Source organism: Phalaenopsis equestris, unplaced genomic scaffold (genome assembly GCF_001263595.1).
Source record: "Phalaenopsis equestris unplaced genomic scaffold, ASM126359v1 Scaffold000002, whole genome shotgun sequence".
Lineage (NCBI taxonomy): Eukaryota > Viridiplantae > Streptophyta > Magnoliopsida > Asparagales > Orchidaceae > Phalaenopsis > Phalaenopsis equestris.
In genome coordinates this window covers 37,373,914-37,387,342 of record NW_018164444.1, presented here as the reverse complement: position 1 = coordinate 37,387,342, position 13,429 = coordinate 37,373,914, and the positions used below count along the sequence as shown (strand labels likewise).

The following is a 13,429-nucleotide window of genomic DNA, read 5'->3' as shown; positions in this document are numbered from 1 at the left end:
CCAGATATATATATATACATATATATATATATATATTAATGGATTTAATGCTATATGTGAGTTTCAATCTACGGTTGGCTTATGAAATTTTGGAAGATTTACCTGCATACCACTCGACTGTCTATTCGCATTTCTAACACCTAAAGTTTAATTTTTACAAATACATCACCTTAATTGTGAATGAAAAGGCGAATTTCGATTTTTAAAATTTAAAAAAGCAGTACTGTTGATGTGATATAAAAGATTTCGGTAGTATAAATGTAAAAAGCAAAGAATAGGTGTTGGATATTTAAGTGTATAAAACATGGGTGGTATGTATGTAAATGTCCCAAAATTTTTTTAAAAATTATTATAGTGTGATTCTTATATTTCATATTTAATTTTTTTTAAATTAGTTGTTATTAACTTTTAAAATAACATGCTAAATATATTATGATATTGGTTATTTAAATACTAAGATATTTATTTTATATTTCACAAACAATTTTTTAAATTACATCATTTTTGTCACATCTAATAAATTTATAATTTAGTAAATCATCCGGTTCAATCCCGATTCAACCTTTGAACTTTGGACCTCTCATTTTATCGATTCAATGTCTGTCCTGTTTTCTAAACCTTGGTAATATCACAGAGAAAATGCATTTGAAATCTAATAAAGGAAACATAGATGATTCGAAGTAAGTATGTCAATACTCCAATAGAGACCAACAAGAAGTCTAATAGGGAGGAAGAAAGTATATTGTGGATAAAGGAATATACCAAAATTTGATAGGAAAACTCATCTATCTGCTACATACTATGTCAGATATTGTATAATCAGTCAGAATTGCGGGTCAACACAAAAATAACTAAAATGAAAAGCATTTGGAGATGGTGCACAAAATTACGAGATTTATAAAGAAGTCTCCTGGTTATAGAATTTTTTTTTTTTCAAAATACAAGAAACAAAGAAGTAGAAATCTACATTGACGCAAGTTGGGCTAGGAAACTCACTAACAGAGGATCCACCGTCCACAACAGGATACTACTTCTATGTAGGAAAAATTTGGTTATATGGAGAAGAAGTAATTTATTTCTTAAAACAGTGCAAAATTAAAATATGGAGCACTCAACTTGAGAATATGTGAAGGGATTTGGATTTATAAATTATTAAAGCAATTGAGGTGTACCTCCAATAAGCCTACACATATTTTGTGACAGTTGAGCAACTATCAATATTGTCAAAAATCTGGTGCATCATAAAAAGACCAAGCATATTAAAGTTGATAAGCAATTTATTTCTGAAAAGGTTAATGGTGAAATTACATAGCTAAGTTACATCCCAACAAGCTAACAAGTTGTTAATGTCTTCACCAAAGCTCTTCATTTAAGTTCATTCTCAGAGTTCAATACCAAATTTGGTATCTACAACATCTACGACCCAACTTGCAGGGTAGTGTGGAAAATCAGGAAATAACAGGTTATTTTTTTGGGTGGGTCAGTTGGCCAACCACCTGTTGACCTCATTTTTTTGGTCTTATTTTTCATTTTCTAGATACCCTAGGATCTAGCCTTAAGATTTCCCTATTTTGACTCTCTTAGAGGACTAGACTGGGACCCACACCCCTTAGAAATTCAAGTCATTTATTCGCTCCTTGCAGTTTCATATGGACGGTTTCAGATCTACAATATTTGATTGAGTCGATCGAAAAGCCGACATATTGAAGCTCAAATTGAGCTCCTATAGAAATTTGAAAGACATAGGTGGACACTGTGGCGTGTGCGATGTTTGACTCGTCGCTGCAAGCATCGTATTTGACTTTGGTTGTTGCTTATGTGAAGACCGGTCAATATTTTTGTCTTACTCATTAAACGGCTCCGATCGAGTCAAAATAATTTTATTTGACGCGCCGCGCGCGAATTGAAGTTAATTTGGCGTGATCGCCGACGAATTTGTCCAGGTGATCCCGGGTGTCGAAACGAACCGCGCTGTTGCGTCTGGAACATCAATTTTAGCCAAAAACAACATCTATTTTGTTGGGGCGCCACGCACAAATGAATTTCGCAAAATTTGGTATTTTCTTTTTATAAAAAATATATAATATTTTTTTTAATAAAAAGTTTTCTTGTTTTTTTATCCTAAATCTGATCTCACACCTCTACTTCTTCCTTCATGCCCTAACCGAACCTTCGCCTCCCGCCTTCGGCGACTGCCTCCTTCTCGAAGCTTCCTGCCGGTTTTCCGGTCACCTTCCTCCTTCCCGAGCCTTGTCGTCGGTGGCTCCGCCGGTAGCCCGTCTCTAAACGATTTTCCAGCCCAAACGAGTCCGGGTACCTTCCTTCTCACATCTTGGTCGATTTCTTGCCTTTGTGACGTATTCCCCTCACCTCCGGTGACTCCGTCGGTAAACATCTCTTCCCGTTGTTTGTTTATAAATACCCCCTCTGAGGAAGGATTTTGGGGATGAGAAAATTTTCTTTGAAGGGATTTTAGGATTTCTTATTTGGGGCTTGCTTTGAGCTTTCTGAAAGTTGCTCGAGGAGAGTTTCTGTTGGGTTGGATTTCTCTGATTAGTACACTAAGGAATGACTTCGGTTAGTTGACAATTGCCTTGGGGATTATCTTCTTTCATTCTTGTTCTTTCATTCTTGGATCCAGAGATTGTCTTGCTCACTACTTCTAAGTTTTTCTAAAGTTTCTGAAAACATTCGGAGGTAAGTTTAGGCAAGTTTTTCTCTTCTTCTTCTATGATATTCTCAAGGGATTTAATGACCCTTATGAATCTTTAAAGTTTGTCTCAATCCATCTACAAATTTGACCTCTTCTTTTGGTTTACATTTGGGAGTGATTCTTGAATATTAAATATAATTTTATAAAAAAAAGGGCAAGGAAGTTAGACCTATGGACATATGATGCCTAATAGAGAATTTTGGTTTATCCTTATAGGTTTCTCGAAATGAGATTTGTGAAAAATAAAATAAAAAAAATTTGTTGGAGTTGTTGTGTTTTGAACAGTTATTTGACAATTTGATTTTACTTATCCTATTAATCCATATTTGAATTTATGTTGGAAGTGTTGTTTGGCTTTTGAACAGTTGTTTGATCCTCGGTTTTGTTCTTCCTGTCGTCCCTTCATTCGAATTTATATTTTGGAAATTATAGTGGTTTTGAACAGTTGTTTGATGCTCGGTTTTGTTCTTCTTGTCGTCCTTTCATTCGAATTTATGTTTTGGAAATTATAAATGGCATTTGAACAATTGTTTGGGGTCGGTTTTTGTACTTCTTGGTGCCCATTATTTGAACATATAATGGAGATATGCTTTGGTTTTGAACATCTGTTTTGGAGCTGTGATTTTTGTACTTCTTGTTACCCCTATTCGAGTGCATATTTGGAGATTATTCTGGTTTGGAATAGCGGTTTGGAGTTGCGGTTATTCTTGCTTCTCTTGTTGTTTTATTCAAATACATATCGAAAATCATTTTTGATTTTGAAAATTATTCTAATATCTCAGATTTGCTATTATTGCTTTTATTTGAATATATATTGGAGTTATTCGGTGTTTTGGATAGCTGCTTTAGTGTCTCGAGTAATGGCTCAATTTCAGCCCTTTTATTGGGCTCAGGTATTATTGTTATTTTTGAATTAAGTGCTGGAATTCATTTCAATGCTGAGAAACACTTGGCTTTAGAGATTCGTACACTTATCTATTTCCTGTTATCAATTCTTGCTTAAATCATATGTTGGGTGCAAGAAATTTTGAAGTCTAAGGCTTTATGAAATCTATTTGTTTATGGCTTTGTTCTGACTCATTTGATGAGTTCGATTTACATGGAATGGTTCTCTTTTTTTTTTGCTCTCTTTTGGTGCTGGGCTCGGTTTAGCCTCTGTGTTGGCTCGGGTTTGTCCCTATGCTGGGCTCGGTTTACGCCTTCTTTTTTGTCCCTTGTTCAAATACCTGCTGGAATTTACATTTACGGCTCGAAAAATATATTTGGGACTCGGTTTTGATACTTTTTGCTGCCCCTTGGTTCAAATACCTATTAGAAATCATTTCCATGATTTGAAATATATATTTGGGACCCGAATTTTATTCCTTATGTTGCACCTTTGTTCGAGGATATGTTGAAAACCATCTTTTAACTTTGAGAGTTAATTTTAAATGCTAAATCTTTGTTTCCCCTTGGAAATTTAAGGGGGTATGCAATAATCACATGTACAGGTTTACAATTTAAGCTTAAGGTGGAAAGTGGATGCTATATAAATGCTTAAATGATCACTCTTCTCATTTTTTTTTATATGAGATATATAAAATTTTGTTCGATGAGCATATGAAATATTGAGGTGGCCTATTAGTTCGAGACGAGGGGTAAACGGTAATGATGCAAACGAACCATTGATCAACCCTTCTTATAGCTGAAAATATAAAATCAATATTCAATTAGTGTGATGTCCTTTCACCCCTAGATCGTCAACAGCTCTAACCTTTTTTAAAAGGTTCGAGAATCGGTAGCCACAAAATAACAGATACTACAAACACCCCACAGATACTACACTTACAAAAGAACAGATACTATAAACACCGTACAAATACTGCAATCACGAAAGAACAGATACGACATTACACCGCAGATACCATATCCTGACTAATACATGCATGCATTAGATATCACCTACATGTACATTTCATATATCACATAGTATATCTTGCACACCACATACAGATACACCACATATCTTTAGTTGATGGATCTAAGTATCACCATATCACCTTTTTATACTGCAGACACTATATCCACACACTACACCATCCACGACACTACATTTCACATATAGGTGCACTACACTTTGATGAGTTTAGCTACTCAATTCACATATAGGTGCACTACACTTTGAGGAGTTCAGACACTACTCCGTTTACACACCTTTTAAACTATAGGGTCTAGGGTTGTCTGATTATAGGGGTGATTCATTGGTGGCCTCTAGTTGATATTGGTAGGTTGACTTCGATATATCAGTTGCCTGTGGGATCGAGATAAAAAAAAGAAAAAGAGGTCTAGTCTGAGCCTAAACCCAAATTAAAAGCTATATTCCACTTTAAATTTTCATATGCTCAACACTTAACATTTCTTTTATCATTTGCAAAATATTTGTCTAACCTTTTTTATATTATGCAATTGTAATATGTTTTTTTTTAGCATCGCCAAACTTAATCAGGTATACTTAGTTGTTTCAGTTTTGTTCATTTACTGCATATTTTTTTTTTATTATTGCATTGGCTTTCCTTCCTTTATGTTGCTTCATTTCCAAAATTTTCCTTCAATCTTTTTCCTGTTACAGTACATCACTGCATAGTTGTTTCTTTCTTGTACAATATTGTACTATAGACATTCACCTATATTCATTTTTTTTTAATAATACAAGTTCTTCTAGTATGTTTATACAATCTCCTAGGATAGGCCTTTCGAGGCATAGTTTTCTCTTTTATTCCTCCCTTCTTTTCGGGACAAGACGACGACATTCTCAATTGGTGATTCATCCACAGGCAGCGATCGAGACGACAAATCTAGAGCAAATGACAATTAATCTTCAAATGGCGGTCGAAGTGACAAAGAGAGACAGCAGAAGAAGCTTCAACCGAGCTTCGATAGATTTAAATAATATACCTACAGGACGTTGAGATTGTTCGTCTGGTACGACGTAAATCCTCACATTATCTTTCAGGACTTTCTACGATTTCATATCGTACGATATAAGTCCTAAACTTTTTAGGATTCCGAGGTCTTCGTTTAGTACAACATAAATCCTCACATTTTCTCGGGTCATTTACATATGAAATGTTGATATAAGCCCTGAATATCTAAATAACTTGCAGGACTGAAATATCACATAATTTTCTTTCAAAGATGTAAAGTCAAATCATAGGATAGTTTGAGATGTCACTGAATATTCTTCAGTATTTTCAACATCTTTTATTTTTCGTTCCGTTGGATTCCGGAAATAACTGTTCCTATTTGAACCTATCCCATTTGATTTTTCCTATGAACATCGTGGAAACTTGAACGTTGAATTCTTGAAATCTTGAAAACAAAACCCTGATCTTAATCGAGAGTTTTCTTAGGTGAATTCGGTTGTCTAAGATGTGATTAACTATAGGGGTTTGCTTCTATAGAGAATTTAAGAACCCAAATTAATCTAAATTCTGTCTAATCTGTGTAATAGATTGGGGAATTTGTCGGATATAAATTCGCAGACCAAAATAGAGTCATAAAGTTAAGCCTACTAATAAATGATACGATCATCCTTCCAGATGATATATCAGTTATGGTAATCATGCTCAGTTACTTGAACCATATAAGGTCTACCTGGTCTCACCATTTTTCAAAAATAAAGGATATTATTTTCACAAAATTAAAATTACATTATATATATTAAATACTAAATTTAAATTTTAAAATATTATTTTCAAAAAAATTGGCTGACACCACCTATCATGAAAGATTGTATTGGGAGATAACTCAGAAAATTCTTTATGTAGTTTTATTTTCTTCCTTTTTATGTTTTTGTTATTTTTATTTCAGAATTAATTCCTTTCCACATTTAGATTAAATATATTTGATAAGTTCGCAAATTAGGAGTGATTGGTTTTCTTTTATATATATATATATATATATATAGAGAGAGAGAGAGAGAGGTGTGTGTACTCAAAATGAGTTTTTAATCAGCAGAAAAGCCCAAATATTAGATGGGCCTAATGAGCTTAATAGATCGAGCCCACCAGCTACGCATTTAGTGGTATGGCGTTGACAATATCAATCATACTTAGTAGTGGACCTTTAGAAGTGAAAAATTGCAGAGCTTGATGTCTAAAAGGATTCTGCGAGTACCTTGAAAGTATGTCGTGATTCCAGCAAGTTCCTTAAAACGGTCTATCTCATTTCGATCTTCAACTGAGTTCTTCCAGTCAAACTAACCTACATTATTCGAGCTCCCATTCCATACTTGTACTAGTTGGTTGAACCTTCTCATCAAACCAGCTAACAATTACTTGGCTAAACCACCACCGAGCTCAACAAGCAATCATTTGAGGCATAAGAATGATAAATTCTATTTGTCAGCATTCATACCGTCATTTAATAACAGCATGATAATCCACACCAGCAATCTTATCAACAACAAGTCTACTCAGGCTTCGTATTACAAATTTTATAACCTGGTTTAAGGTTTATTTCCAGACCATTGCGCGAGTACATAAGCTTCTGAGTATAGAAATAAGGAAGGAAAAAATGGAGGCTATTTTTTCTCACTCTCTCTCAATCTTGCACCCCAAAAACACTCTGTAAAATCCCTCAACTTCTTCTCACTCCTTCAAAATCTGTCCCGGCTTGTATTGATTTCACGAATTATATGGGATTTCACGTCCCAAAATGATTAGACAATATGTACCCTACATATGAATAATGAATTTAAGTATTTTTTCATCATACATATTTTCTACAATAATCTAAAGATTAATTCCATGATTATGATATTCCTGATCAATACAAACTCGAAGGGTTGGTAAAAGTATAAATACCACTTCGCCTTTTCTGGCTACACAATGATCAACATCCATGCATCACAAAAAAAAAAAGCATGGTATGGTGTGAGACTGAAACAAAAACATTCTTTATATGCCATCCTTATGAAGGCCTACTATCAGCTATAAGCAATAATACAAGTCATCATATTTAATGAAACACAGTTAAGCACCTGCTTTATATCCTTGCATATTATCGATACAGTGAAATGTTACCTGATTTACATATTCAAAGATACAAACTACAAACTAAACATGATTGAAATTAAGCATGAAATAAACTATATGCATATATGAGCAGAAGGCTGCTTGTCCACTGATGAATAAACTTATAGAACTAGACGACATAAAATACAATGAATTGGAGAAAAAATTTAAACCTTATATGAAATGAAGAACAGATAAAATGGAACTTTACGTAAATGAGTGAAAACAACAAGAAAATTGTTACAGAAAGGAAAATTAAACGAATATACAGATATTGAGGTATTTTTCCACATTTAAGAGAATTCATGCAGAATAACTGTAGTTCAGATAGATAAGAACAATATTGAGAACATCTTACATCATCAACAAGCAGGCCCTTTACAAAATGACGGCGTAAATGTTGGTAGTCAAAGTTATCAGTAAAGAGACTAAGAACTTCAGGAGAGCAGATATCGATGTAGCAATCCTGCACAGCTAACCGTCAATCTATTAAAATCATTGAATGAAGATAAAATAAAAATATAAATGATATGGAAAGTTTATACTTTTTTCTGTCTATTTAGTCAAAAGATATTTGAACTCAAGCCTGGCGCAAATATTACAAAGTCTAGGCAGGAAGCAATGAATAATGCTAAATTTCACATTATGTAAATCATCAAGTTATTATAACCGATAGAAGCAAGCAGACAAAATAGTTCAAACGGTCACTTTGTTCTGTAATAAGAGAAATCATCTATAAAGTGAACAAGAGTCAAAGAGCACAGCAATATAAGAAAACTACAATTGAAAAATTGTCATTATCTTTGAGAAATAATAAATAGAAGTCCTGAAAGGCAATCAACGAGGGATTGGTAATTTCAAATATCAATCCACCAATTGTTCAGTGTTTAGTAATTTAGCAATGTAGAAGCTAATAAGAAAATATCTCTATTCACCAACACCACAAAATGGAAATTAACCTATAATTGCAACAGACCTAGATAAATTTTGTTTCCTAGCAATTACAATAGGCAGTGAATGATAAAGATGATATGAAATTCTTGAAAACATTCCTATGCAATACAGTTGTAATACAGAAAACAGAATATGGTCAAGTTGGATCATTCTAGAGATTAAAAGGGTTTTGTTATTCTCTACATAAGCAGATGAGCGAATGGTATTTCAAGGCTGCCAGGTCCTTTATAGATGTTTAATAAAAAGAAAGATGACGGAAAGAATACATAAGCACTTGGAATTTGCAAGTGTTTGTACATTTGCATTGAATAATATAGAATGCATAAAACCTTGGGGCATTTACATGCATAGCACCTAATTCCTAAGAATTTATATCTGTAACCAGGTACCACAATATGACGTTAGCCTTAAAGCAGCTATACCGATACTTCCCATGGTAACATAAACCAAATGTCAAAAGATATTCGTAGAACAGTAAAGACATCTCCAAACAAGAAGAGTAACCTTTTCAACAAACCAAGTACTAATCAGGAAGTTTAATAGGTTAAGATAATTAAGAAAAAAAAATAAAAAAAAAACCACCAAGCATAAATGAAAACGGCCTCAAATAAATAGCATTAAATGTTTAAAAATTAAAATGCAGAAAGTATCTGTCAAAATATTAAAAGAGTGCTAAAAAACCAAAGAAGGGAAAAAAGGTCACAAGTTAAGATCATTTCGATCAAAGTACTTTAGAGAAGTTTCACATTTCACACTGGAAAATAGAAAGCCAACCTGCTTATCATTGTGTAAGGAAAGAGCAGAATTCTCAGAAAGCAACATCTTATCAAGGGTGATATGATGCTGTGAGAGGTCCGCCTTATCCTCATAATAAAGAAGTTCTTTAGTATCAGGGTCAACAGCCATAATAATTTCATCATTCCCAAGACGGGTTTGATGTGTCAACTTTGAGGGCTTCGAATGTTTGATGATCATGGTCATTATAGCAAGAGGGTCCTTCTTCCTCCTGTCTTTGTGTTCACTGAGTGCTTTAGCTAAGCTCATGTTGCTAACTGTATCGCCACTTACGAGAACAAAATCTCCCCGTATCTTCAAAAGAAAGAAAATATGGTGCAATCAGTTTCCATAAGAAAAGAAACTCGGATGAATAAATAAATTTAAATTAACAATTACATGCGAACATATTAAAGGTGGACATAAACACAACACGAGTTTGTAGATTGTCATAAAAACATATAGAAATACAATAACAGCTGAATATAAACTTTAATATGTATAAAACAATAGTGTGATTCATGAGCCTTAAACACTTTATGTGCACCAAATATTTGTTTGCATGGCATTTGAAGTTATAAACTAAATACATGGGTGGAGTAAGTTATTAACAAAAGCTGACAAAACAACATAGGACCTTTTGGGAACACTTTTGTTTTTTTGTTGTTTTTATTTTGTTTGGTCTATATTTTGATTTAAAATAAAATATACTTGGTTATTTGATTAAAATATGGTTGATTTTAAAAACACTAAAAATACCTTAAAGTTGTTTTGAGTGTTTTCAAAAAGATGTTAATTTATTTTTAAAAATAAAAAATAAAAACACGTAAAAAACAAGTTAAACAAATTTGTTTTTAAAAACAAATGTAAAAAAAAACAAAAGCAGAAACTAAAATTGAACCTAAACAAACCCTTAAAAATGACTATCAAAATATTTTAGAAACTTTAGGACAGCAATTTTTAGGTGATATCCACGTAATAAAAACATAAATGAAGACAGGAGAATAGAAGCACACATGAAGCTTGATAAAATAAAGTAAATGCACAAGATGCATTAACAAAATTGAAAACTAGCATCAAATTCAGGAACACAAGAGAAGAAAGAAGTCGGACATTTGCACCACCCCTATATGAGAAAGATAGTTGAATTAGCTACAACCTATCGGTCCAATAGTCATAATTCTCCCTCCCTCCCTCCCTCCCCTCTCCTTCTCCCTCTCAAAACAAGGATACTAGAAAATATAAAATATAAAAGGTTTATTGGTTGCAAGTATTAGTGGTCTAGAGTAGGCCAAATGCAAGGGATTTGAAATATTAGGTGTTTGGTTGGAAGAAAAGGAAATACAAAGTAATTTTTTTAGGTATTTGTACCTCTACCTAATTTATTTTTAAAGCATTTGGAATTCCCCCAATTTGGAAAATTTTGGAATATTCCAAATATACCCTAGTGCAAAGCTTAACCAACACCGTCAATCTTTCATCATCAGCCGCCACCTGCCGTCCACACCGCCGCAACATTTTAAATATTGATTTTACTTTACAAACAACCAAACTCAAAAAATTGAACTCTAAATTTCTCTTGCAAGCAACCAAATACCACAAAGTAATTGAAATGCATGACTTCACTTTTAATTTTATTTTAAATATATTGAATTTCCAAAAACCTTGCAACCAAAAGGCCCCAAAAGCAATGGATGGTAAACATTTATGCCATGGGAAGTACGCCAAGCATTTTGGCCTTGCAACCAAAAGGCCCCAAAAGCAATGGATGGTATTTATGCCATGGGAAGTACGCCAAGCATTTTGGCTAAAAAGTGAAAAATGCACTTAATTAACTACAAGGAACTAACAAGAATGAAATTAGATCAGTGGCACAAACAACATTGAAATTTAAAGAAAATTTTTAATAGGATGACATCTTCAAATATAACTAAGAAAATCATGAATACTTAAAACTTAGCAAATAAACCATGACAGAATAGCTTTTGAAATGTTTTCAGTCTCTCTCCTTTATTAAATATAAATAAATAACTAACAAACAATTTATGTTAAAGGGAAACTGGTTGGCATTGCAGCATGGTATTTGCTCCGCTCTGTGAAAGTTGCTGCTACTTACTAGGTTATGTTATGATGCTTATCTTCTAAAAGCCTTGTTCAAGTCTTCCTATAAATCCTCCAATTTTAAGGCATTATAAATGAACATTTAAGAAAATTTATTTAGATGTAAGTATTTGAAAGTGGGTTTATTCAAGTGAGTGGTATGTATGTAAATTTCATTATTATAATTAAAGTAAATTATGCAGAATGTCCATTGACTTTAGGTTTTTCGATTACTATCATAACAAAAAATCAATAAATGCGATGTAAAAATACTCATAATCTGAACTTATCTCGCACATTTATGAAAGTGGATTCCATAACAAAGAACTCATTTCTACAAATAAGCACGAATCTTCAAGGATTAACAGCCAAAATCACCAAAAAACGGATCAAAATAAAATTCACCATTATTCAGAAAAAATAAGCTACTCACAACTCCGTGACTATAGATGACACGTAGGGCATCTCCGGCACTGATGGCGTCGTGAGATTCGATAGTGTTTACGGAGAAAGCGCCAGGCTGCTTCGTCCACTGGGAATTTTCCAGGTAGCTTTTCACCTGCTGAGAGTGGGCGCAGCAGAAAACAAACACTTCCTCGACCCCGACTGACTCGAGCCAGGCAAGGGTGTACTCGATCATCGGAATGTTCACCAGCGGCAATAGCACCTTCAGGAGAAAATATTATTAGAGAAGCTCGCAAGCAAAGAATATGAAGAATCTCTGGGGAGGGGCGTAGAACAGGTCGTAGGGTTAAACCTTGGGACGCTCGAGGGTTATGGGCCGGAACTTCTGAGCAAAACTGTCGGCTAGCAGGACAGCCTGGAGAGGGGTACGGGTGAGCTCCTCTGGGTCATCGGAGGATGGACGGGTCTTCTTCTGCGCCATCGCAGCAACAGTGACCGGCAGAGGCCAAGAAGCAAGGATTGAATCGACTGTGAAATTGCAATTTGCAAATGAACTTGCCCGGACTTCCACAATCCCAATGCCCGACAATTGGAATTTGCCCGGACTTCCACAATCCCAATGCCCGACAATCGGAAACTTTGCAATGCCCGACAATTGGAATGATTTTCTTTTTCTTAAATATGAGGGGCTGTTTAGTAGCCGGTTTTAAGCAAGATTTAAGCGAAATCCTGCCAAACCGACAAAAACGCCTCCTCGGAGCGGAATGATTGGAAAATTTTGAGTTTCGGTGCTCTCTGTAAACCGCGATCCTTTAGATGTCGCAAAGGTTCGTTCACGAAGGCGATTGTTTTGAGCGAATCCGGGAGGTTGAGGGACATCAGCGAGGGTTTTGGGAGCGGGAGGAAGCAGTCGAGGGTTACGGTGGGAAGGGGTGGTAGAAGGGGGATGAATTTGTAATTCTAATTTATCTTATTTAAGTTAATTTTATTAATTTAAGTGATTAATAATTAATCATTAATTTATACAATATTAAATTAATTAAAATCAGATAATTTTAAATATAATTATTTAATAGTTAATTAAAGAATAAAAATATATTTTTAACTTTAAATTATTTGAATAAATTTGGAATGATTATTAATTTATTTATTTAATAATAATGTTAAATTATAGTTAATAGGTAATTAATTCAAAAAATAATTAATTATTAATCAATATAAATTCATTTTTTATGCATTTTGAGATATTAGATACTCATCTATATTTTCTTTTATTTATTTTTTTATTATTATTCTGATAATTTCTGTTAAATTTTTTAAAATTGTCAAATAATTTCTAAGAATTTATTAAGAATTACTAACGAGCATGTCAAATGATTTTCAAATCTAGGATCTGTTTGGGGTTCATGATAAGCAGCTTCAAATTCCT

General features: G+C 33.7%; 1 protein-coding gene across 1 annotated transcript in view; it reads right to left on the bottom strand.

The window, feature by feature from the left end:
• The window catches only part of LOC110018076 (probable translation initiation factor eIF-2B subunit epsilon), a 56,159-nt gene extending 43,488 nt beyond the window's left edge, over positions 1-12,671 (bottom strand). Inside the window, exons 1-5 of the mRNA XM_020715305.1 lie at positions 12,643-12,671; positions 12,353-12,576; positions 12,029-12,262; positions 9,496-9,810; positions 8,126-8,233 (exon numbers count right to left, since the gene is read on the bottom strand). Coding sequence (XP_020570964.1) covers positions 8,126-8,233; positions 9,496-9,810; positions 12,029-12,262; positions 12,353-12,481 — 786 coding nt within the window. The 5' untranslated portion in view covers positions 12,482-12,576; positions 12,643-12,671. The remainder of the gene's footprint in view (positions 1-8,125; positions 8,234-9,495; positions 9,811-12,028; positions 12,263-12,352; positions 12,577-12,642) is intronic.
• Between the last annotated feature and the right edge of the window lie 758 nt (positions 12,672-13,429).